The sequence below is a fragment of the Apus apus genome, chromosome 1 (assembly GCF_020740795.1).
Source record: "Apus apus isolate bApuApu2 chromosome 1, bApuApu2.pri.cur, whole genome shotgun sequence".
In the NCBI taxonomy this organism is placed as follows: Eukaryota; Metazoa; Chordata; class Aves; order Apodiformes; family Apodidae; genus Apus; species Apus apus.
Window position 1 is genome coordinate 34,628,496 of NC_067282.1, and position 26,068 is coordinate 34,654,563.

A 26,068-nucleotide genomic window follows, 5' to 3' on the forward strand; every position below is an offset into this window, starting at 1 on the left:
CACACATCTGAAGACCATAATGTATACCAACTCTTCATCTGTCTGCTCTAACAATATTGATAGAGGTTTGCTAATTAGTCTTTGTTTGAAATACAGCAATAAAGTTAGAAACACTGACATTTACAATTAAAACACATCTTGTTAAATTCAACCACACCTGTTAATGCCAGGTGTGGTTACACTGGTCCTAATGAAAATGTACCAGAGACTCTACTCTCCACTTTGTGGTGCTAGTGAGTCAGCATCGAAACGTCTAAATATTTTGATTGAAAGTATCTTACTTGAAAATAAAGAAATAAATCATCCACTGCAACAGACTACTTTTTCAGTATATGTCTAAACCAAATTAGAGCAATGTTTCAGTGTAGCAGCCAAGTGTATTTGCATACTTAATTTTAAATAATTTACATTACCTTTTACCGGGATACTTTTACTCTGGCTGGTACAGTAGAATTCATAAATTATTGATTGCAGATTAAATAATTGTTGTGCTCACCTGTAATAAGAAAACAAATATTCTGTTTTCAGTATCACAGTGTGCACTTTTGCTGACATGGTAGTCAATGGTAAACCTCTATCTGATTTCAGAAAGAAGGTAATTCCCCATGTTGAAATTTGCCTGTCTCCTAGACTTTCCTTTCTAATGAATTGCACGTTTATTCAAGGCAGATTACTCAGACCTGTTTATTTGACTGCAGATAAACAACATATAATTTGAAGTGAATTGTAATTTATGCTTTCACAAAGAATGTTGAATGGACAGCAGAAATGATGCAAAAAAAGCTTCTGATATTTTTATAAGAAGGGAGGGAGAAGGGAGAAAGGAAGAGAGGGAGGGAAGGAGGCAAGGAGGCAAGGGAGGAAAGAAAGGAAAAGTCTGTTTCAGGGAGGTGGCTCCATCCTTGGAGGTATTCAAAAGCTGTGTAGATTTGGTACTTCAGTACATGCTCCAGTGGCCAAGGTTGTTGTATGGTGGGGTTTTTTTTGTTTGTTTTGGTATTTTGTGTTGACAGTTGAACTCTGTGATCTTAGGGGTCCTTTCCAACCATATAAACTATAGTAGTACCTAAAAAGGTTTGACCAGATGATTCTTTAGGTCACTTCCAACTTGGCATTCTATGATTCTATGATTCTGTGATTCTGTATCACTATTTGCCTCTCTGTTTATGAATAATCTTTGTTCCCTTTATGTGATCAGGTCTGAACACTAACTATTGTTTTTCTTTTTGGTCCACTGACTGGAAGGAGAACATGTGTATTAGAATCTGTCAGAAAGCATCCACAGTGCCAACTCCAAATGAGCTTACTGAAAAATAATAATTTCAACAAACAGAGTAGAGAGATTAAATATTAATCTGAAAATGAACTTTCATTTCTTAGTAAAGGCTATATACTTTGTGTGTGTGGACATTTAGTAATGTATTGCTGGTTGGCCAGTTGTAACTTTGTATTATTTCTTATTTTAAACTCTTCAAGGTAGACAGGATAGACAACAATTTGGTCTCTTTCAGGTCTTTCAAAATCCTCCTGTGAATCTACTCTGTATTTTTTACAATTTTTCTTTTATGCACTACTGTATGATAAGTGGCTTTTCAGAAGTTTGAGCCTGATTCCCAGGGTACTGGAGCCAGTTGTTTGAGACACTTACTGTTTACTACAAGACAATAAACAATGGCCCCTGTTTGTGAACTGTTTGCCATAAGTGCTGTAAATAATAGAGTTTGGTATATGAAATGCTTAAGAATAGTCATAAGGTACAATTTTGAATTTGCCTCTCTCATTGGTTAAAAAAAACCCAAACAAACAAAAAACCTGAAAGAAGTTGTTCTTCAAATTTTATTAATTAACTAAATGAGTTCCTCTGTAACTTCAGTTGCTTGGGGACTTCTTAGATTTTTGTATCACACGGGCTAAATAATAACAAGATGATCATTCAGGTGAAGGCTTAAATCTGCCTGTGCTTCAATGTGCCTTTACTGGGAAAACTCCACAAGTGGTTACTTGGTAAAGTTCTGCAATAGAGCAGAATCAGTATTACAGCCATAATACCATCAAGGCAATTTGTCTGCTGAAGTGAACGCTACACTAACATGACCACAGCCTTTAAAGATCAGAGACAATGATCAGGAACACCACTTTGAGAAAAGAAAATAGCAAAGCAGTTTCAAATGCACTTCTTCAGCAGTTTTCTATATGATTATGTCTTGTAATAAGAGCTCAGTAGTGTCTGAATTCAGACATTTTGGTGACCTAATATATTTCTTATAGCTTAGGTCAGCGACCTAAGCTATATGACCACCTATTATCAGTGATTTTTATCTTTCTTTTGGTCCTATGTGGTCTTCTCCAATATACAGGGTTTTGATAGACATTCATCGCTGTAGCATGAAAACACCTAATATTAGTGTACCAAGCAGTACAAACGAATCTATTTTAATTTTGCTCTGCCATCCTTGCTTCAAAGAGAAAAGTGTGAGCTGTTTTGTCTTAATTAATTAAAATTACCTACATATAAATTTTGCTATATATTGCCATTAAAGCCAGCTAAGTTAAGAGAAACGCCTTGCATCTAAAGCAGAAACTTGCTGAAGTATAAAATGGTCATTGTTTCTCATGGGATTTCATTCCACTGTATAGAGTCTGTCCACTGAAGGTCCCTATCCAGACCAAATGTATTTATGGCAGACTGGTCTACTGGGACAAAAAAAGTAAAGTTGTCAAGCAGAATCGTCACAAAAGGACTCTGCCTTTGCAATACATTGAATCATTAAGCACCTTGAGATAAGGGTGAGATATTGAACTTGACTGATACACCCCGAGACAGAGTTCCTCTTCTCACACATCAGGCAGCAGCCAGACTTAGTGAGGAGTTGTACTGCATCACCCTGTCACCTTGAGTTCCCTATGCAGTCAGGGTGTATAGCTTCACAACTGTGGAAATGAGGATATAACTGGTGCTAGGTCATCAGTCACTCTAACAAAATGGCATACTCTTGAGCCTCAATGTGTTTTACATACTCTTAATTTAGCATGTAAACTAAGTAGTTCATTTAAAAGTAAATTTTACTTATTCAGTAAAAGTTTAAATGCTCCACAAAGCACTCAATTTAGGTGTAATAGGAGTTACTACATGATATTAAGAGTTATTAAGAGACATGGAAGTAAAAAAAGGATAAAAGTCAATTACATTGTTCTTACACCTGCATAAATATATTTAAAATAATGATGCTGTCGAAGGAATGTAACTGATTCATTTGCTCCAAATTAAACACCCGTAGTGTAAAACAAATCCAAATTTAAAATATTACCCATCTTAATATAGTACACCCCCCTTTACACACTATAGTGGACACATTTAGTAGAATAGGCAACTGGCAGAATTTAGCTCTTTAAATACTTAATGGTTGTGCACATTAAATAAAAACAGTGTGCAACATATATTTTGTAGTGATTTATTTGTAATTCAGATGTTATCTCTTGATGTACGTAAAGCTGTTATTTCTGCTAACAATTTATGATATTATGATAAAAGAGAACATTGTAGCAATTTATTTATCTTAATTGATAAATTCCTTAGGGAAGCAGCCATGAATACACTTTCTTACATAAAACTAAAAACTGTATTGCTCCCTAATAGATAAAACTTAACAATAGAAATTCTAACTTGGATTTATATCTGAACTGACTTGTTTTCTGTTTCCCTTTCTTTCTCCACTTCTTATGTAGGTAATCCAACAATATGTTTTGGTTTGGTTTGGTTTGAAGTGATCTTATGTACTCATAAATACAATGCCTTAAAGGACCTAATTTCCAGGACATGGATGCTATGCAATTTTAAAAATCAAGTCTCTTTAAAATGTCTTTATGAAAGACAGATAAATTAATTAAGCATTTTTGTGATCTCAAGGATACAGTACTTCACATTATAATTTTAGGATAATTTTTTGGTTTTGCAGCAGGTTAGAGGATTTGTCTAATGTTAATTTTGAACCTTGGTTTCTGAGGTTTTATAGCACTAGATTTTGACTAATCTTTTATGACAAGACTGTAAAGACAACAGTTCGCCTGCAGAAAGGGGGATGTATAGCAGTACTATCCCAGGAGCAAACAGATAAGGGAATTATGACTTTAGAAACATAATTTACTCGCTTGCTGGCCCCTGGCTCTAAGTGGGGGGAGGGTTAAAACTCCTACTGCTCTGTGCTGGCAGCCAACTGTCAGGTCAGCTCATCTCAGATGGCCTATGTGTTGGAAGGGATGAAGCCAAAGCCCTGTATATCCCTGGGTGCTGGCTGCCAATGCCCCATTAGGATGGGGACCAGTGACCCCACACAGGCTTCTGTCATCACTCTCCAACTTTCACTGTGACCTGCAGTCCCACCAGCTTATGCCAGGAAGCAAGCCCTCAAGTCTATCTTATTTTCCTGTACACTGGAGATAAGAGCATTTGACAACCCTGTTTGCCCATTGCGCCACTGAAACCAGTGTTGAGGCCTCAATTTAGTAGGCAAACAAGGCAAAACCAGGCAAAGCAATCACCTACCGCCCCATTAACCAGCTGAAGCTAGACTAGACACATCAGGCAAAGACTCTCATCTAGCAATTGCCATAAGCATTTGCAAATTCATCAGAACTGGGGCCCTCCCCAGGTTCTCGCCATCAGAAAATGAAAGGGAGCTTCATACAAATAAATGGGTTGTGCTGCATCTACAGACATGTCAAACTGAAAAGCTCATGTTCTAGACACCCATGCCTTGGTGCTAATTGGTATGTTTTTCTTTAAAAAGTGAAGATTCTAACCTTTTACTTGACAGATATGTGGGTAAAATGCCACATAACATTTTGAAAGCTTATCTATAGCCTGCTGTTTATGAGTCGTGTTTATGTTGGAGCCCACACAGGAGTATACAAATGAAAAGGGTTAGCAGGAACAAAACAGAATGGTTGGTTTCCAACAGATGTGTAAAATAGCAAAGAAAGGTTTTCACTTACAAAAAGTCTAAAGATGTTGCTCCCTTTTAAAAGCAACCATACAAATGCGACACTTGAATCAAAAGATTTTTCTAATGTCATTATTTATTCCCAGTCATGTCCCTGGATTTTTGGGGTGGAGAGTAGAGACAGTTTCATTACGTGTTTCTTTGTTTTGCAGGTTTTCCTCTCTTTTCAATTTTAGGAAATTGCAGCTCAGAGAGTGTAAATGGTATTCCATTTCTCTGTGAGATTTAGCAACAGAATTGTTTAAAGTGTTGCAATCAGTCCTGTTTAAAGTAAAGCTACTAACTGCATAACTGAATAAGGGAATACTTTGGAAACAAAAGGGCTGCATAACAGGCAAATTTAGCTTGCAGAATCTTTAGTATGCAGTGTGTGAGAAATTTCATAAACCCCAGGGAGAGTTTGCAATATTGTCGGTGGGTGCAAAACGCTAAGTTTGAAAAACTAAAATGACAAAAATATGTAAATAACTGACAATCAGGAAGCTGGCTTAATTCCTTTTTTGTTGGTGGTGGTGTTATTTTTTGTTTTGTTTCCAGTAGGAACTTTATCTCCCATAAATTTATACACACAGATTACTTTGCACTTACAGTTTAGCTTTAGTCTTTTCTGGAGACTAAGCACTGCACTTGGAAACCAGAAGTTTCAAAGATGATATCTTCATCCCTCCTGGGGAGTAACTATAAGAATACTGTCAGAAGTTAATTTATGTGACTGTAATATTTTACACCTAAGTTATTTTGGAGTCTTTCTCAATCCTCTGCTTCCGGTCACTATTTGTAGGTGGCAGCACCAGCTCTGAATTTCCACAAAGACATTGGTCTTGCCTTCACAAGCAAACTGATGACCTGTCTGACCTGATGCTACAGCCTTCAACCTCGAGAGGAAAAAATGATGCATTGAACTCTGCCACAATTTCTTGGCTACTGCAGGCAAACATTAGCTCTGAAACAGTTATAATACTGAAACACTAGAAGAGAGTGAACAATAACATCCTATCATTCCATAAGAAGCAACACCCTGATCCTTAAAATTTGAGAGAATGTTTTGAATAAGTGATTCAAACCTCCTGCAGCTTGAAGGTGTGAAATGTGGGAAGCCTGCGATGTTCCAGTTAAAAAATTTATTGCCACTGTTGTGCTAGCCAGAAATTCAGCTTGGCTCAATTATATCAGCCTGCTCTCAATGATATTGTAACTTAGAAGGTGTAACTATTTTCTTTTTAAAGGAGTTCCAGTGACATACTATATTGAGATTTCAGTGAATTCCAAATGATTAATTATTTTAATAATATTTAATATCTCTTAATATTATTAGAGATACTTCTGCCTAAGAAACATGAGAAATGTCCAGCAGCTTCCTGAGACTGTTCGCAGAATCACAGAATCCTAGGGGCTGGAAGGGACCTCTAAAGATCATCGAGTCCAACTGCCCTGACAGAGCAGGATCACCTAGGGTGCATCACACAGGAACGTGTCCAGGTAGGTTTTGAATGTCCCCAGCGAAGGAGACTCCACAAGCTCTCTGGGCAGCCTGTTCCAGTGCTCTGTCACTCTCACAGTAAAGAAGTTCTTCCTGATATTCACATGGAACCTTCTATGCTCCAGTTTGCATCCATCCCCTTGTCCTATCACTGGACATCACTGAAAAAAGCCTGGCTCCATCCCCCTGACACTCACTCTTTACATATTTGTAAATATTGATGAGGTCACCCCTCAGTCTCCTTTTCTCCAAGCTAAAGAGGCCCAGCTCCCTTAGCCTTTCCTCATAAGGGAGATGTTCCACTCCCTAAATCATCTTTGTGGCTCTGCGCTGGACTCTTTCAAGCAGTTCCCTGTCCTTCCTGAACTGAGGGGCCCAGAACTGGACACAATATTCCAGATGTGGCCTCACCAAGGCAGAATAGAGGGGGAGGCGAACCTCTCTTGACCTACTAACCACACCCTTTCTAATACACCCCAGGATGCCATTGGCCTTCTTGGCCACAAGGGCACATTGCTGGCTCATGGTCATCCTCCTGTCCACCAGGACCCCCTGGTCCCTTTCTCCTACACTGCTCTCCAGCAGGTCAGCCCCCAACCTGTACTGTTGGGTCAGTAATCTTGTTTGTTATGTCCTTCTGTCTGACTAGGTTTTTTAATGAAGAGAAAGATAAAGATTCATTCCATACCTAACCTCACTCTGCATAACTTTAAAGTCTGCTTGGTAGAGTAGCTTTCTTACAGTTCCATGCAGCACATGTGTGCACCCTTAGACTGCTCTCATGAAATACATTCATCAAGACTTTCATCAGGGCCCTAACTTTCTTTAACTTTCCTGACCTTTTGTATCATCAGATATGTTATTCTCAAAATGTTACTTCAATTTTGTCTTCCCCAAATCTGTCCTCTATCAGTACTTTTCCAGTACTTCAGACTACACAATGCATATAACTTAGTCAGATCTTTGAGATGGATCTGCTTTTACCGTTTCCTTAATGCCAAGCACTACCAGCACTCCCAGAAAAGGTTTAAGCCCCAAAGATCGTATTTTACTCCAAAACAAAGCTTCATAAAACATCCAAAGTGAGACAATAGAAACAGTGTAGATTAAAATCCCCTGGCTCATGCAGATGCAAGATGGCAGGTCTGCTTGTACATTTATACTCCTAGTTAAGCAGCTCCACAGGTTTGCAGAGGATTATGCACTGTCCCCTCCCAAAGCCCAAGAGAACATTTTCTTTCCTTCTCCTGTGAGACTTGAGCAGCAGTTCTGTTCCCTGTTTTTCTTCAGCACTTTCTAGAGTTTCTGCTCACTCTTGTTTTCTTTTTTCCCCTGCCTCCTCCTCCTTTTTTTATCCTGCGCTTCTCTGAGTTTCTTCACTTGTGCCATTCTCAGGAAAGGCACGATCTCCTCCCTTTCCAGAGTACAGCCTAATCTAGAGGTGAACATCTGTCCTATCCTGCCACATAAATTTAAAGGACACAAGAGACACTAACCCACAATAACTGCAGACAAACTAAACACCATCTACTAAACCAAGTATTTAATAAATTGTAATGACCTTTATACATTTCTAAACAAATATTTAAATAATAAGAATAATAAAGGGTGTGAGTGCTCAAATCCCTAACAAGCTTGTCAGAAATAATTCACAAAGCAGATTTTCATCTGTAAAGTACTTCAGTGAAACAAAATACATTGCTGAGCTCTGTAAGGTTTAATGCAATTTACCATTATGAAAAAAAAAACCACAACAAACCAGATTTAAGAAAAATCTATAAAATACTTGCTTCAGAAGTTTCGAAATGCTACAGAGAAAAATCTTTATTTGAAAATGCAAATATTTTCTATTATCTGTTACAAAATATTATGTTTGTATTTACAGAGTATATTCCTATCTCACTGGTAGTATCAGTGCATGAATTATGACAACATGTCAAGTTGCATCATATGATCATGTTACTGTGCTATAACATACCTCCAGGACTGGCAAAATGTTAAAATAAAATAGAAAAAAACCCAACCCAATAAATTCAATGTTCTAGGCTTTTTAAGAGGCTATGTAAGCAAACAAAGAGTCCACTTAACCATTATCTGAGTGTCTCTGTGTCATTCTGCCCAATAACTTTGTGACCTACTGGCTAATTTCAATCAAAATTTCCAAGTGGAATAGACATTTCAACAGTGATCATAGTTTAAATTTCATTTCAGTTGGTGGGTATGCATGGAAGAAAAATTGATACCCTAACAGAGAAGGAAAAATAGCCATTGTAACCTTCCAGGCAGCTGCTGCCTGGCCCAGCAGCACGTCCCTCTCAGCCAGCCATACACATCTGCAGGGTAACTGTCAGTGAAGACACAGGAGGAAGCTGGTAGTAGTGGCAGTAGGAAAATTAAAAGACACACGTGTAGGAAACCAGTTTCCATTAGTTCATTTGCTCTTAAATAAATTGCTTTTTTGTTTATTCATTAAGAAAACTTCTACTTAATCTGTTTGAAACACATGGGATTTGATCTCCAAGTGCGTCCAGTGTTTTCACTGTAATGTAAGAAAAAAGTTTCTGTATTCTGTGCTAAACAGTCATAGTCATTACATACCTGAAAAGAGATGTGAGTATCCAAGTCCTAAGCCACTTATCTGTACCTAACAAGTCACCCTTTCTGTAAGCCTAATGAATCTTCCTTGTGTGTTTGTTTGTTTCCAAAATGACACAGGTGCAACGGTAAAGGTAACACTTCACAGCTAGACAGCAGAAGTAGATATCAACTGTTCCAGTGACAACTCCAGGCTTATCTCCTACTTGCTAATTCCCTTTGCCTGAAGTCCTATTTAAAAACAGCTTTATGCCCCACCTCGCCCTGTTCTCCTTTCTCTCTCTTCTTGGCTCCTGCCCCTCCATTTGTCCACTAACATAATTTGCAGATCCTTCCCTTCTCTTGCCTTTACCTATTGTACTATGTAATTTCTTGTTCCTTTTCTCAGCAACTATCCTCTCTGCTAAGTGTCTTGCTGGTGTGGACTCACATTGAAATTGACATAAAACTGCTTACATGCAGAGAGACAAAACTAATTTTATCTATTGTTCTCTTGTTACTTTGAAACAATACTAATAAATGGAAGAAATGTCCTTTTAATCTATGCAAGTTGTGCTACTTTGCTATTATGGGATGAATTAAATCACTGGAAAGGTTTCTATTGATTTAATTGAGTTTCTGGACAGTACTTCTCTTACGTTTCTCGAGATGTCGTAGAATTTCTAATTCTAATGGCAATTTTAACTAATTTTCCTAGTAATAAAAGTAAAGCTTGTCATACTATAATTCCTTGATCACCCTTTTAGCCCTCTTAAAGGACAAATAGATTTTGTACCTTTTAATCCTCCTCACACATAGTAACCGATCTTAATGACTGCATATTTTTAACAGTTCATTTACCTCATTTTCGGATTCTGTAAGAAGGCTTGATGACTAGTATTTAGCTACATTCTTTTCACTCTTTAACAATCTCTCTGTTGACACCTCAGTATACACCCACATCTCATCTTTGTTACTAAAAAAAAAGTTGACCTGAGGAAATGTCTTAATTTGCTATGAGTACTAGAATACAGAAATATAATTTCTCTGCAATACCATTTCTTTTATAGCCAGCCAGCTAATTGGCCTGCTGGTTCTGTTGTGGCTTCCTAATATTGGTAAGGAATATATTTGGTCTTTAGCAGGTAATTCACTCTCTCATTCTCTTATATATGGATTATTTTTTCCTCAAATTCCCTCCTTGGCTTTTCTAATTTTCCTTCTTTCTATTGTTTTCAAGGTGATTGGATTAGGGCTTTCTCAATGATACATTTTAGGCTGAAATAACTTAAATATAGAACCTTGACATTTAACTATACTGATATTTTCCTTGCCTTCGTATTTTCTTTTATTTGTTTAGGGATATTTGTTCAGACTTTTGTGCTATGCTTAAATACCCTCCATGCTGAGACTAAAGATTTTCATTTCAACACTTCTGATCGAGGATATTTCTTATTTATTGCCTTCTTTTTCTTCTTTTTTTTTTTTTTTTATAAATGGAAAGGTTTACTTGTCTTTGCTGAGGACAAAATACTAAACCACTAGATTTTGTTCTGAACATTTCCCCACACAAGTCTGAACACTGTTCTAATATCTTAATGATTACAGCATTTTTTAAAAAGTTGGGTTTGAGGTATGTCCTGTTACTATCAGTTATTTTTGGTTGATATCAGACTACAGTTTCCAATAAGCAAACATTTCAAGTATCAGAAAGTAGTTTTCCAAAGCATAATTTAACTCCTCCATATACAGTTTATTGTTAGAGCTGTTATAATGGACTTTGCTCCTTTGTTGAACTTCCCCATGTGTTCTTCTCGATCTGCCAGACAGTATAAGCTTTCTATATGTCTATTCCTATTACTAAGGATTTGCATTTTATCTGTGTATTAGCCTCTCCACAGTATAGCTTTCTCACCAAGCTGTTAACAAGCATTTTTAAATTTTGTTTTTACTTTGTTTCATTTTTTTCCCCAGTAAGTATACACTGTTCATCAAATACACAGTGACATGGCACAGCACGTAAGTATTACTGGCACGTACTGGTATTCCCTTCATACGTTTGATTTCTGTCTGTTCTATGTGAAAAACACAGCAATTTCCTCATGAATGTATAGAAAATTAGGATGCCCGTCTAAGCTACCAAATATGTAATGTGTGCTACGAATTTAACAGAAAATGCATTTTATATATACTGTAAAATCATCAAACAAGTAAAATATTCACTACTTGCACAGGTAGATTAAAATCAATAAATGCCATTGTGTTGTTAGAAACTGTCTAATGTAAGAAACATTAGCCTGGCAGAGACATATATCCATATGTAGGCATAATTTTTTATCTGGCTTTTTCCAGTTAGGCACCTAAGTCTCTACTGGGTTTAAGCCACAATTTTTGTTAGGATGATACGATTTCCAATAAATTATTAGAACTGCTAATAATTAGCCATAATTGAGTATTAAAAAGTAGCTCTGTTGAAGTTAACACTAAAAACACAATTACTTGTAAAACAAGGGGTAAGTGTTTAATTTATGATCATCACCTGGTAGTCAGGCATAGGTTTGAGGATCTCATGCTAGTGAATCAGATTTTAATTTTTCACTAAGTATTCCTTGCATGTTGTTGGTATCAGTGGGATGCTGTAAGCTGCAAGATGTTGGGTTAAAAAAAGCAGACTTTATAAGCAAAGCTCCAGTTGCCTGGATAAAAGGTTATGTAGTTTTCCCCTTAATTCAGAGTTGCTACTACTCATTTTACAAACTGCAGAGTGCCCTCAAATGTATCGACTTCATTATGGAGTCAGAGTATTTACTGTGTAATGCTGAGTCATATAAAAGAGAAAGGCATTCACTAGGCTGAAGAAAAAAGTGATGGACACACCAGCCTCCTGGGGAAAAAAAAAAAAAAAAAAAAGTAACATTAATCTTGGGTTTGGGGTGTTTTTTAAACATAAGTAAGCCATGAGAAACATTACCAGAAATATATTACATAGTATTTGTCACTGTAGTAGTGAAATTATTGTTTTACCCTGGGAGTGCTCTCCTGCTCCCTCAGAAAGTAGTTACCGAACGTGTACACACCTCGGCACACAGACACGTACATACCCCAAATGCAGCAGTATCTCTAGCACACTAGAGGGAGCCATGACATAATTGCAACGACCCCTTTTTTTTTTTTTTTTTTTTTTTTTTTTCCCCAGTTACCAGAACTTGCGTAGGAAATCTGTGGACACCTCGAGAAATCCTACAGGTTTGGCACAGGCTGCCGAATAAGGAAAGGAAAGCACAGGACTCAAGTTACAGTGAAACGAGGTCTCCTGATAGCTCAGGGCTTACTCTGGTGTTTGTTCTATCTTTTTAAATTGTGCTGCTCCTATAGGGGACTTGTCCAAACAAGTGACTCAGACGAATACGCCGATTTTCATCAGCCAATCTGAAGCCCTCGTTCAGAAAGCAAAGCTCATTTTGTAAACATACCCTTTATTTCATCTTGTCTGTCGCTCTCACACAGAAAGTTGGCACGCCTGAGAGTAATGATTTCACACTGGCACTAAAGTATGTATAGTTTATTTATATGCTGCATTTTAACATAGCACTAGTTTTATCATGGTTACTAGCAGACTCGTTCTGCATCGCAAACTACCCCTATCAAATCTACAGAGGGGTCTTCAGAACGGGAAGATGGGTCTAGAAAGATTACTTTATTTGAATTCATAATTTTGTAAGGCAACTGGTATTTAGGGACATAAAGGATCAGAAAGGACTTAAGGTTGTCCCACTGCGCAAGACGAAAGAGCAGCTTCCTTAACTTAATATTTTAAGAGCCGCTCCTAAAATAATAGTCAGGAGCGTCTTGTAATTGCTCCGGAGTTGATTTCTTTTTTCTTTTTTCTTTTTCTTTTTTTTTTTCTTTATTTTCCGTCTAAATGATTCATGCTACTTACACGCTTGTCACTCACAGCTCACAAATGGCAGCTCCATTTCGATACGCGCGGGTCGGGACCGACGCTTCGGCAATCCCGAGCACTCACCTTTCCAGCTTCAGTCCTCCCTCCCCCACAGTGCCCGTCGCCCCCGGCTCCGGCTGGGAGCCTCCCGCTGCGGCGGGGGCGTGCTCCTCGCCGGGCGGGAACGGGAAGGGACGGGAAGGAAAGCGAGGGGAAGGAAAGGGCGCTGCTGCGGACCCCAGCCCGCCCCGCGGGACTGCCGCCACGCCCGCCCCGCGGTCCCGGGAGTATGCTCCCCTCGGGGAGGGTAAGACCTGCTCGGGGCGGCTCCCGCAGAGCCGGGGCGGGGGTGGCGGGGGCGGGTCCCCGTCTACCTGCTACCCCTCCCCATGCATGCCTGGGGCACCGGGCAGGGGGCTGCCCCGGGCACCCGGGCGGACTCGGGGACCGTGCGGCGGAGTAAAGTCCTCGCCCTCGCAGTACTTTGGAGTACGGGGACGCCGAGTCCCCCCGCCTTTCCCACCTGACATCACGGAAGACTTGTTAATATGTCTTAAAAATGAATAAATAAGAAGGAGCGGGTGAGGGGGGAGATATAAGTAAGGCGAAGCCGGGAGCAGTCGGGGAGGAGGGGCGGGGGCGCTGCGGTGCGGTGCGGTGCGGTGCGGTGCGGTGCGCGGCGAACCAGCCACCGCAGGCAGCCCGCCCGCCCGGCCGAGCCCTCCGCACGCCGCTGATCTCCCACCGACCCGATCTAATCAATGACACCCAGCGCCGGCCGCCGCCCCGCCCCCCGCCCGCCCGCCTCCTTCCATTGGCTGGTCCGCGCCGGGGCCGGTCGCCGCCGCCGCCGCCGATTGGCTGGCGGGGAATCCGTATCAATGTTTAAGCCGCGCCGTGAGGTGAATAGCGGCAGTCGGCGAGCGGCGCTGGGCGAGCGCGGCGCGGCGCGTCGGCCCCGCCAGTGCTGCAGTGAGGGAGGCGAGGCGGAGAAGGGGAGGGGGGCAGTGGGGAAGAGAGAGAGAGAGAGCGAGCGAGAGGCAGAGAGCGGCTCCAACTGTTGAATTTTCGCCGAATTCTCCACTTACCTGCGGGCAGCTGGTGAAATGGATCTGGTTTATCGGGAATCGGCGTTCAGTTCGCATGCTGTCTGGCTAAGACTGGCGACCGTCTGTTTGAAAGGGGCCACCCACCAATGAGGCAGAGAAGAAAATTTGTTTTTCCTTCTTTTTCTTTTGAAAGCCTCTCTACCACAGGTTGCAGAATTAACTGTGTACTTTGGGTCCGGACTCAAATAAAGGAGAAAAAAAACAGTGCAGAACTGAGACTCGGAACTAGATCTGTGAGCTATGTATTGGAAAACTATGTTTTGGGGCTTTTTTGTTGGTGTTTTTGGTTGTGTTTTTCTTTTTTTTCTTTTAATATGAAAGATCTCTGATTTATTTCACACATAACACTGAGGAAAGGTGGTTAAAAAACACTCAGCAAAGCAGGAGACAGACGCGCCTCTGTGCCAGTGAGTGGATAACAGCCTTGTTTTCCTGATCCTCAGTCTCCCGGAGAAAGAGGTATAGTAAAAGTGTAGCTGGATCCGACACCCTCCCCTCTCTCATTCTTTTTTTTTTCTTTTTTTTTTTTCTTTTTTTTTCTTTCTTTTTTTTTTTTTTTTTTTTACTTCTCTCCCCTCTTCCCCGCAAAATATAAATCTGATTAATTTTTTTTTCCTGTCTATAGAGTGAGTCAGAGCAGCGTTAGGAAGAAGCTGCAACTAATGTCTGAAGGGAGGAACATGAGGCGATAGTGAATGTGATTTGTTCTGCTGGATCTGACTCATCCGGCAGATTGAAACACCTGCATTTCTGGATGTGCCATTCATTTATTTCTAGTTGTTAAAAGAACCTGAAATAAAATTTAGTTACCCTTACCCAGTATTTGCCCTACACCGTAACGCTGGGATACATATCTCAGAGAGGGGGAACGCATCTGGCATTGCCGCTGCTACTCCCCGCCCCCCCACCCCCCTCGTACCAAGATGCCCAGAGAGACTGTTAGAGCTTGAAAAGACTGCAAAAAATGCATCACACCAAATCACGAAGCTGCATAGGTTCTATTACAACCGAATTAGTCGATTAAAAGATCTCCCACTCTATTCATCGCCAGGATTGTTTTTCCTCTTCTTCTCCCCTCCCCTAAATGAAGAGGACTAGGCGGCAGTGTCATTGGAAGGAGATGTTGAATAGAAAGAAAAGAGAGGCACTTGACAGCGCAGCCCTGTGAATACAGAGACTGTTTCCCTTTTAGCGAGAGACTAACAGAGAGAGAGAGAGAGAGTGTGGTGGTTTTTTTTTCTTTCATTCTCCATCCTCCCCCCCACCTCCTCCTGCCCTCCTTCTCTCTCTCGCTCGCTCGGTTTTTTTGAAATCTATGCGTCCAGCCATGGGTTGCCTGTTGATTTCCTCCCGGCTGAAGAGAAAAGCAAACTGGAATTAAACTGCATCGAGAAAAGTGCAGCTCCTCAGACACGCATACTCACACACACATAGATAGACGAAGAGAAAGGATGTGGTGGTGGCGGCGGCTACTGGCCTGTCTTAAAGAAACCCAAGTGTGCATCTGATTGAGCACAGGCTGCGATTTCTCTCAAAATACGTATTTACTGCTGGTGATGACAGTCAGCTAGTGGGTTTCTTAATTTTTTTTCCCCGCAAAAAAGGCTGGTAGTAGAGGGAGGGAAGGGAAACTACAAATCTGGATACTAGTTTTCACTGAGGTTGTTTTGTGTGTGTGTGTTTTATTTTCCCCTTTTGCCCTGCAATCCTCATTCCCTCGCGTTTTGATTCGGGAAGGAAAGAGTGAGGGTGTATGAGACAGAGAGGGGGGTAATACCGGTGGCAGCGAGATGCAGCTCTCCGCCGCAAGCAATGCAAGATTAGATCTCTAAATGCAGCAAAACACTCCCTGAAAACCAACAACCCCGCGGTGCAATCAGACATTTCACTGCCTCTCACTGCACACGAAGAGGGTTTCAACAACAAGCTGAGACTTTTTTTTTTCCCCCTTCTGTCTCTCTCCCACCCCTTCACTCCATCAATTGCATCACAAGCGATGAGTAGCAAATAAGATTTTCTACCCCTGCTTAGAGACCTGTGGCCACCCCCCTTCCCTATGTATATAAAATACACGTATTTAAAAAAAAAAATAATATTTTTGATCGTTTTTAGAGAAACAACTACTGCCACCGATTTTTTATTATTGTTATTATTTTTATTATCCTTTGTACATCTCCGGGGAATCAAGGATTGGGAACGCTTCGTCTGCCCAGAGGAGAAGATCTTTCAGAGATTTTCTGATTTTTGAAATCCTCCCACTACCAAAGTTGGACAGCTGAAGTAACTGCGAGGGGACTGCAAGCACGGCAAGTGCTTGCTGAAAGGCTGCTGAAGCTGCTCCCCGCTCCTCCGCCCACCCCCCCTCCATCCCCGATTGCTCCCTCCCTCTGAGCTACATGGTCCATTTGCTGCCTCTCATCCTGTGTCTCTGCAGATGTTTTAGAGCAACAGGTTCAGGAACTTAAAATACAGGGGTGGAGAAAGAGAAGGCAAAAAAAAAAAAAAAGGGAAAAAAAATATAAAGAAAAAATCCCAGCTCCGACGGAGGAGGAGGAAGAAGAAACCCAGCACGGGAGGCAGAGAAGAAGGTTGCTGCTGCAGCTGCTGCCACCTCCACCCCTGCTCGGGGATGTACCTTTCCATTTGTTGCTTCTTTCTCTGCTGGGCTCCCGCCCTGTCACTAAAGAACCTGAATTACTCGGTGCCAGAGGAGCAGGGAGCGGGCACAGTGATCGGGAATATTGGCCGCGATGCGCGACTGGCGGCAGGTGCGGCAGGAGGCGGGATGGTGCCCATGGAGCGCGGTAGCCCCGGAGGCGGCCGTGGCCCCAAATCCACCTTCCGAGTGCTGGAGAACTCGGCCCCCCACCTCCTGGATGTGGATGGGGAGAGTGGGCTGCTCTACACCAAGCAGCGCATTGACCGCGAGGCACTATGCCGGCGCAGCGCCAAGTGTCAGCTGTCCCTCGAGGTGTTCGCCAATGACCAGGAGATCTGCATGATCAAAGTAGAGATCCAGGACCTGAACGACAATGCACCAGCGTTCCCCTCTGACCAGGTGGACATGGACATCTCAGAAAACGCTGCACCAGGCACCCGCTTCCCCCTCACCAGTGCCCATGACCCAGATGCCGGGGACAATGGGCTGCGCACCTACCTGCTCACCCGTGATGACTATGGCCTCTTCTCCCTCGATGTGAAGTCCCGTGGTGATGGAACAAAATTTCCAGAGCTGGTAATCCAGAAGCCATTAGACCGTGAGGAGCAGAGCCACCACACCCTGGTGCTGACAGCACTGGATGGCGGTGACCCACCACGCTCTGGCACTGTGCAGATCAACGTGCGCCTCATTGACTCCAATGACAACAGCCCTGTCTTTGAGGCAGCCTCCTACGTGGTAGAGCTGCCAGAGAATGCACCACTGGGCACTGCTGTCATCGACCTTAATGCCACCGATGCTGATGAGGGTACCAACGGAGAGGTGCTCTACTCCTTCAGTGGCTATGCACCCGAGCGCGTCCGTGACCTGTTTAGCATCGATCCACAGAGTGGCCTCATCCGTGTCAAGGGCAATCTGGACTATGAGGAGAACGGCCTCATTGAGATCGATGTCCAGGCTCGGGACCTGGGGCCAAATCCCATCCCTGCTCACTGCAAGGTCACTGTCCGCCTCATCGACCGCAATGACAATGCACCCACCATTGGCTTTGTCTCCGTTCGCCAGGGAGCACTGAGTGAGGCTGCCCCACCGGGCACTGTCATTGCCCTGGTGCGGGTCACTGATCGTGACTCAGGCAAGAATGGACAGCTCCAGTGCCGGGTGCTGGGTGGTGGCGGCGGGCCCGGAGCCGTCCCTTTCACCCTGGAGGAGAACTATGACAACTTCTACACTGTGGTTACTGATCGGCCCCTGGACCGTGAAGCACAGGATGAGTACAATGTGACCATTGTGGCACGTGATGGGGGCAACCCCCCACTAAACTCCACCAAATCATTTTCTGTCCGGATCCTTGATGAGAATGACAACCCACCCCGCTTCAGCAAGAACCTCTACGTGTTACAAGTGCCCGAGAACAATATCCCCGGAGAGTACCTGGGCTCTGTTTTGGCCCAGGACCCTGACCTGGGCCAAAATGGGACCGTCTCTTACTCCATTCTGCCTGGGCATGTGGGTGATGTCTCCATCTACACCTATGTTTCTGTTAACCCCACCAATGGTGCTATCTACGCCCTGAGGAGCTTCAACTATGAGCAGACAAAGCACTTTGAGTTTCGTGTGCTGGCCAAAGACTCGGGTTCACCCCATCGTGAAAGCAACGCCACGGTGCGTGTCACTGTGCTTGATGTCAATGACAATGCGCCCCTTATTGTCCTGCCTGCCCTCATCAATGACACCGCTGAGCTCCAGGTGCCACGCAATGCTGGGGTGGGCTACCCTGTGGGCACCGTCCGCGCCCTGGACAGTGACTTTGGGGAGAGCGGGCGCCTCACATATGAGATCGTGGAAGGGAACGAGGAGCACCTCTTTGAGATGGACCCTACTAGTGGTGAGATACGCACCTTGCACCCCTACTGGGAAGAGCTCAGCCCTGTGGCTGAACTGGTGGTAAAAGTCAGTGACCATGGCAAGCCCAGCCTCTCTGCAGTGGCCAAGCTCATTGTCAGGGCCTTGGCAGGGCCCCTGCCTGAGGCTGGCGAGCCGCAGGTGAACGGCGAGCAGCATCGGCGACCACACTGGGACTTGTCACTGCCCCTGATCGTGACGCTGAGCACTGTCTCCATCATTTTGCTGGCTGCCATGATCACTATTGCCGTGAAGTGCAAGCGAGAAAACAAGGAGATCCGCACCTATAATTGTCGCATTGCTGAGTATAGCCACCCTCAGCTGGGAGGAGGGGGAGGCAGTGGCGGGGGAGGAGGAGGCAGTGGCAGTGGAGGGGGTAAGGGCAAGAAGAAGAAGATCAGCAAGAATGACATTATGCTGGTGCCCAGTGAGGGCGAGGACAGCCGGGGCCCCCTCAATGTCATGAACGTGGTGAGCAGCCCATCCCTGGCCACCTCACCCATGTACTTTGATTACCAGACCCGCCTGCCCCTCAGCTCTCCCAGGTCTGAGGTGATGTACCTGAAGCCCGCCTCCAACAACCTGACTGTACCCCAGGGACATGTGGGCTGCCATACCAGCTTCACAGGGCAAGGGACTAACGCCAGCGAGGCTCCCCCGAGCCGGATGTCCATAATTCAGGTAGGAGACTTTTAGAATACCCTGGACCTCACTTTAGAAGCTGATTTAACTTTACCTTTTGTCTGCAGTGAAATCTGCTGTAAGGCACCACTGAAGGGACCAACAGAAGTCACTAAGGAGAGGTGGACTTAATGAAAGTGGAGCCAGACCAGATCTGATGAGTCTGGTTCTACTGTCACACCAGTGTTTCCCATGTGATTCAAAAGTAGACACCCACCAAAGCAGGGTTATTATGCCAGTGCAAAAGAGGTGCATGTGAGAGTGCAGGTAGGCATTTAGTACATTTGGGGAATGCTAGGGTATTTTCCCAGAAGGCCTTTAGACAGAGGTGGGCACTTCCACAGGTTTCACTTCACTTTGGTTTGGGGTGGAGGTGGGGAAGGGCATTTTTGAAGCAGTCATATTACCTGCAGTAACTAACAGGACGTGGGAGAAACTCTACACACTGAGGACATCTATTGCAACAGTGTATTATAGCTCTCCAATCTTGTATGTAAATATGAGCTATCTTTCCAATATGTATGTTTTTAATTTTTTTAAATTTCCTTCTTTAGAATATATATACATAAATATTTATTTTTTGATGCAGAAGAGTAACATTGGGGCTCCGCTGCCTCCTCCTCTCCCCGTAAACAACCAGACCTTCAGTGCTGAAAATTCTGCTTAATCAAATAGAATATGTGTGTGGTGATTCCCTCCTTCCCCCAAATGTTAACAAAACTTACATCCTGTCATAAAACAGCAAAACAACTAGTCAGATTTCCAGTAGCCTGAGTCAATACTGATGATTACTTCATAGCAAAAGACTTACATGCTCTTTCTTCTACCAAAGCTGATTTAGAAATTATGGCTGAGCTGCATTCTGCTGCCAGTTATACCCACACTGTTCTCTACCGACTTCGTGACTGTGAGGAATGCTAGAATTTGGACCATTGGATACAGGGTGATAATCAAATAATGGCTTAATTTTTAGCAGTTAGTTTAAAGTCCAAACTCAGAAGATGTATTGCAGAGCAGTGAACTCATAGAGTGAAGGTGAGGGCAGAATTTGGCTCAGATTGATTTAATTTAAAGTATTACTTCATGATTAATGCAGCTTAATGTTCAAAAACTACAGGTATGTTCCAAAGTGATTTTTAACGTTTGGATTGAAAGCAGGCTCTGGATAATGGCTATTAAACATATTTGAAATGTCATATCTGTTTTATCCTGTGGTTCTCCTGATATGCTGTTCTGAGTCATAGAGGAACGAGCTGAATGTATCAGAAGTGACACAGACTCATTTTGTGTATGTGGCTAGTGGGAAAGAAGTTGCACTGTAGACACTTGATGTACCAAATGAAAATTTGTAATACCTTTCAGTTATCATACCCTGTGGTCTGTGAGCACCAAATGTTCTAGCTGCCAGTTGTATCTAATGTTTTAAACTAAACAGAAGTGACCATTGGGAACTGGTAGGTTAAGTAACCAAAATTCCAGTAACTGGTGGCCTGTAAATTGCATATTTATAATCGGGAAGAAAAAAAAAATGGAAAACAGGCAAAAAGGCTGGCTGTACAAGGTCACTGTGAACTAAACCTCAATCCACTATTGAGTTGTGTCACAGAAACAATTTCATTTTACGCCTATCATGGATTTGTGTTGCTATCAATTAAGTGAGTGGAGCAATACTTAAAATCTGAAATTGGTTTGAACAAAAAGTGACATTTCAGGAAAGAGTTTAGGTTAGGGCACAAGAGATAATTTGATTTATAGTTCATGCTTTAAAAAACAAACAGCTTTCAATGACACTTGTTTAAGTCATGTAAACTTTTTTAATGTAAAATTGAGTTGTCAGAATGCTGAAAAAAAAAGCAAGCATTTTTTTTTTCCTATTGATAAGTGTAATAGTTACTAAAAGACAGAAAATTATACTTTCCTACAATGATGTAATGTCTATATAAAGCAAATAATTAATGTATTGATGCTACTAAGTAGTAAAGATTCAATTGTAGTGTAAAATCCCTATGGAAAATATTATTCCTTTTTTTTACAGTGTTCACTGTATGATATCAATAATGATTTTTTTTTTTTTCTGAGATCTATATAAAGCTAAAAGAGGAATTTCCTCCCTTAAAAAGGTGTGTTGTGGTTTCTATAACAGTTTTCATTATGACAACTGTGGGAAATGTTAACTGTAACTTCTCATAGCACATACTGGTGTATCTAATACTGTTTTTACTTTCCCTGAACATCTGCACAGAGTGTTTTGGGATATTTAGATGGTCCAGCAGGTAGTTTAAGAAACATTAATTTTTTTCCCTAGTGAACAACCTGTTCAAACATACTTATTGATACTATATTTTGTGGTTCTATTGACAAAACAAATACGCAGTATGAAACAGAGTAGTTCGTTTCTATTTAAGAAAGGCCCAGATTTAAAGAAGCTAGATGAGAAAATCCAGTCCTCTTCACTATAATTCTGCATTACTAAAACATGCTTTGTATTCTCCATCTCCACATCCCTGGAGTAAATTTTATATAAAATTTGCATTTAGAATATAGATACTGCTTTGTGTCTGGTCCTGTACTTCTGCCACAGTTAAAAGCCAAACTGCAAACTTAGGGCGAAATGGTAAAGGATCAGAGATCTCTCTGGGTCTTTTATATCCTTGATGGCTCCAGAAAACCTGTGTCTGGAAAACTAAATTACACAGTTAGGAAGCAAAGGTATAGCTAGTGGAAAAAAGATAGAGAACCTACACAGCTTCTTTATCATCTCCTGTCATTGGTCAACTCAGAAAAGCAGTTTTCTTCCTTACCTCAGTGAGAGAAAGATAAACAATTTTGTGAGTGTTCTCTAGTGAACATTCACTTCAGTTTTTCAGATACATTACTGGGCCACAATAATCTCACACTGTATAATTCATACAACAGAGCTGCTTTTCTTCACTCTCATTTTCTTGACAAGTGTTTAATGGCAGACTTCTCTAGCAGGAGCCTGTTATTAAAACTTTATGTTTATATATGTATATATATATATACACACATATATCCATGGATATATATACACATACTAAATATTATATTATTACTTAGTATATCCAATTGAGTCTATAAATATTTAACATCAAATAAATAATTTATTTCTCAGTAAGATCCAAATTTTCTCTTATTCAAGGTGTGTAACACACCTTTTGCTTCTCAGTAAGAGCTGGTAAAATTGATATACTTCATGATTGCCTTAATTCTCATTAATAGTATTTTATTTTAAAAATAGCCCAATTTATGTCAATGAATACCTGTGGAGTAAAGTGTTACTTAGTGACTATGAGTTTCAGACTAACCTAAAATGACCAGGAGCTGAAGAAAATATTACCTGATAGGTGTAAGAGTGGTGTAATCTTACCTCTCATTTAGTGACTTCTGTTACCCGTTAGTCACACAGTTTAACAACTTGTGTTTACTCACTACTGTGTAGCATACAGCTACATGCTATGATTGCATGAGTTACCTATATGAATCAATTAACTTCTTCATTGCCATAAAATGAAATAATTTAAACATGTATGCTTATATATATGTATAAATTTTTGGATGGATAGCCAGGGATGCAGTACACTTCCACAGACCATTTGTGTTTTGATGTGCACATGAGGTTGATGTGGATGAAGAGCAGTGTTTAGCAACATACTAGGAAGCCAGAATAGACACACTTTAGCATGCTTAATTTCTTTTACCTCCAGGAATCATATTCTAAGCATACTTTAGAAACAGTGCTTTCAAATACAAGTAAGTTAAAAATATGTAAATATAGACTTATTGACAGATTCAAAATTTAATATGAGCTTTGAATCACTTAAGGTCCAAACTATGTTTTTGGAAACTCTGCATGGCTGAAAGAAGATTTCTGTTCACTATACACCTTAAAGGCTACTAGACAAATTCTGTTTGTCTTATTCTGGTGAGTAAATCAAGCTGACATACTCACCTGATGAAGAGAAACAGGATTTTGCTTTATTTTGAAGAGCAGACATTAGAGAAGTAAATACCATGTACAAACATACATATTTATTTTCATATCTCTGCTACCAAAAAGTTCTGAGTTAATCAGTTTGCCTTTCGCTGGGTGAACAAGTTGCAGTTTCTTCTTGCAGGTTTACAATAGACAGAAGATTGAATAAAGAGAAATATATAGTTTCCTTAAATAAATAGGTTCTATAAAAATTCCTCAATGTGATATAACAGTAGTGTAGAAAACTATCTCCATATGCAAGGTGCATTGATAATTCTAGAGATTATTTATTATTATACTTGTGGTGCAACTTGGAGAGCTTTGTAAATATACCAGGAATAAGATGGGAGTGAATAAAGAAAACATTGGCTGCAACTTCTGCTAAACAACAGCTAAAGAAGACTGACTGTGTTGCAGTAGGTCTCAAGCTGGGAATCACCATAGCTGCTGTACTAGGCAATCCTGTAGCATTTTAAGATAAAGCACAGATAATTCGTAATACTTCAGGCACCTGATGTTTATGATGTGTCAACAGATTACTGTCAAGTCCCAGTGCAGCTTCATTGCGAGGCATTGGGTAGTACCTAAGGAGATAGAATCTTCAGGGGAAATGAAAAACGTAAGCTATATTAGTGCCGCTCTGTCTCTAGATACACTGTTCCAGGCTTTACTTTGAGAAACTTCGGCTCAGAAATGTCAAGACTGCAGAAAGAAGTCTGCAGCTGCTGCACTATAAGGAAAAGCAGTTTGCCTCACAGAAGTTGTTTGTTCTTAGTGGTTTAAATTCCTGTCTGAAAACAGAAGTATCAGATTTTTATTTCTCTTATCTTCTACTGCAAATGAGGAGTAGTATTTTCTCTCTCACTAGAGCTAGTAGAAGTTAATATTTTGCACCAAGAGGATAATGGGGCAATTCTACATGTTTGCAGGTTTGTACTTAGTAATTCTCAACATATCACAGCTCCATATTCTAGGGCTGTGTGCAAGGACACTAAATTGTCAGCAGATGAAACTTCAAAACTGGCTAAGATGCATGATAGTAGATTTTACAGTGTTTTGATGTCTTAAAAATATCTATTGTGAATGTTTGCATTGTGTAAATATGGTCTGCAAGTTAGTATGATTTTGTGTTACATTTTTCTGTAGCTTTAGTTTTACTTATTCAGAGAAGTCAATACCATGTATTGACTCACCTGTGTAAGAATTCCAAGGCAGGATCTTTTCTATATTTTCATGAAACATTATTTAACTTTTCATCAAGATACACTGCATAGTACTTTGACACAAATTACATATATTTTAGGACCAGGTCTGGCAACATACTTCTCACTATGGCATCTGCCCTGGCTGCTGAAATACACAGAGGAAGCAGAATTGGGCTTCTGTTTTGTGTAACATCTACTCTGGTCTTGAACTCCTTGCCGGTATTGTTTATGGCAATATTATTTCAAAAGGATCATTCCTAATATATAGGTCCATCTGAGATCTAAAGAACTTTCCAAGATGAAATGCTGTAATATAAAACACTAAAAATAATTTTTAAAAAAAGGAAAATTGAAGAATCTGAAGTAGAAGCTTGATATTATGAGAAACAAACTTATATTGCCAGAATAGAAATTCTCATTAAGCAATAACTTAAGAATAATAAAATCTCCATAGAACTGACTGCTTTATAAAATACAAGAGTTACAGAATGTTGGTGTGATTAAAATAACATATGTGAAATAAATAATGCAGGATTTACTGGATCACAGCTCTCTATGGCTCTGGAATTTGTCTGAGCTAGGTGCTCACTGTCACTACCTAATCTTAAATAGGAAAATCCACACAAATTTGTGATTACCAGTGCAATTTTAATGACTGATCCTTTGAAGAGTTATCTTTTAACAGTAGATTTGTCAGGTTTCTGCTATCTTTACTCACATTGATGAATAGGCCTGTTCTTACTTGTATTTCAGTCAATAGCATAATTTTGACTTAATGATTTCAGTGTTTCAAGAGTAAATTGTGACTAAGAGCCTTACAAAGTACAGCTAGGAATAGTATGACAGGATCCTTTATTTTTAGGTTTTCAGTGTTTTGTGTTGTTTTCTTATAGCTCTTTACAAACAGGTTTTTTTTGTAAAAATATATTTTCATCTTTTCATATATTTTAGGTGTGCATTATTCTTAAAATTCAGCAAATATTGTTACATGGAAAGTTATCATTAGTACATGTGAAATATTTACAAATATCACTTGGCATTAAGAAAGCATAGATATAACCTGGCTTCTCTAAGGAGGCAAAAATGTCATTAAAAAATAAACTTCTTCCAAGTTGCCACACCTGGCTGTAAACCAGTTAGAATTTTACTTTTAAATGAAAATAATGAAATAGTAATCATTTCCCCAGCATTTTTTCTTTCCTTTCACTTTTTTCCTTCTCAGAAAAGATTAATATACTGGCTAATATTTACAGATACATTTTTAAAGATCCTGCTTGATTTATATTTCTTTCATTGTTTCTGCAAAAATTAAAATGCCTCGTCAAATTAATTATAGGTTTTGCTATGCAAGACATTTTGCATATAAAAAGTCTATGTATATGGATTGTTGTTTTCTTTCTGAAGAAAACATACAGGATCTATGGCAGAGTTCTTGAGACACTTCTTCAAGACTGAGGAGTGCCTGCATGTATAAAGAAAAGACATTTTGACAGTAGTATTAGTATTTTCCAACAGGTA

The 26,068-nt window shown here is 40.8% G+C and overlaps 1 protein-coding gene across 3 annotated transcripts in view; it reads left to right on the top strand.

Annotated features, from left to right (window-relative positions):
* Positions 1–14,038: 14,038 nt before the first annotated feature.
* Positions 14,039–26,068, top strand: part of PCDH17 (protocadherin 17) — a 97,368-nt gene continuing 85,338 nt past the window's right edge. For all 3 annotated transcript variants that reach the window (XM_051626475.1, XM_051626483.1, XM_051626490.1), the window contains exons 1-2: positions 14,039–14,565; positions 16,295–19,351. In XM_051626475.1, the coding sequence (XP_051482435.1) occupies positions 16,736–19,351 (2,616 nt within the window). In that variant the 5' untranslated portion in view covers positions 14,039–14,565; positions 16,295–16,735. The remainder of the gene's footprint in view (positions 14,566–16,294; positions 19,352–26,068) is intronic.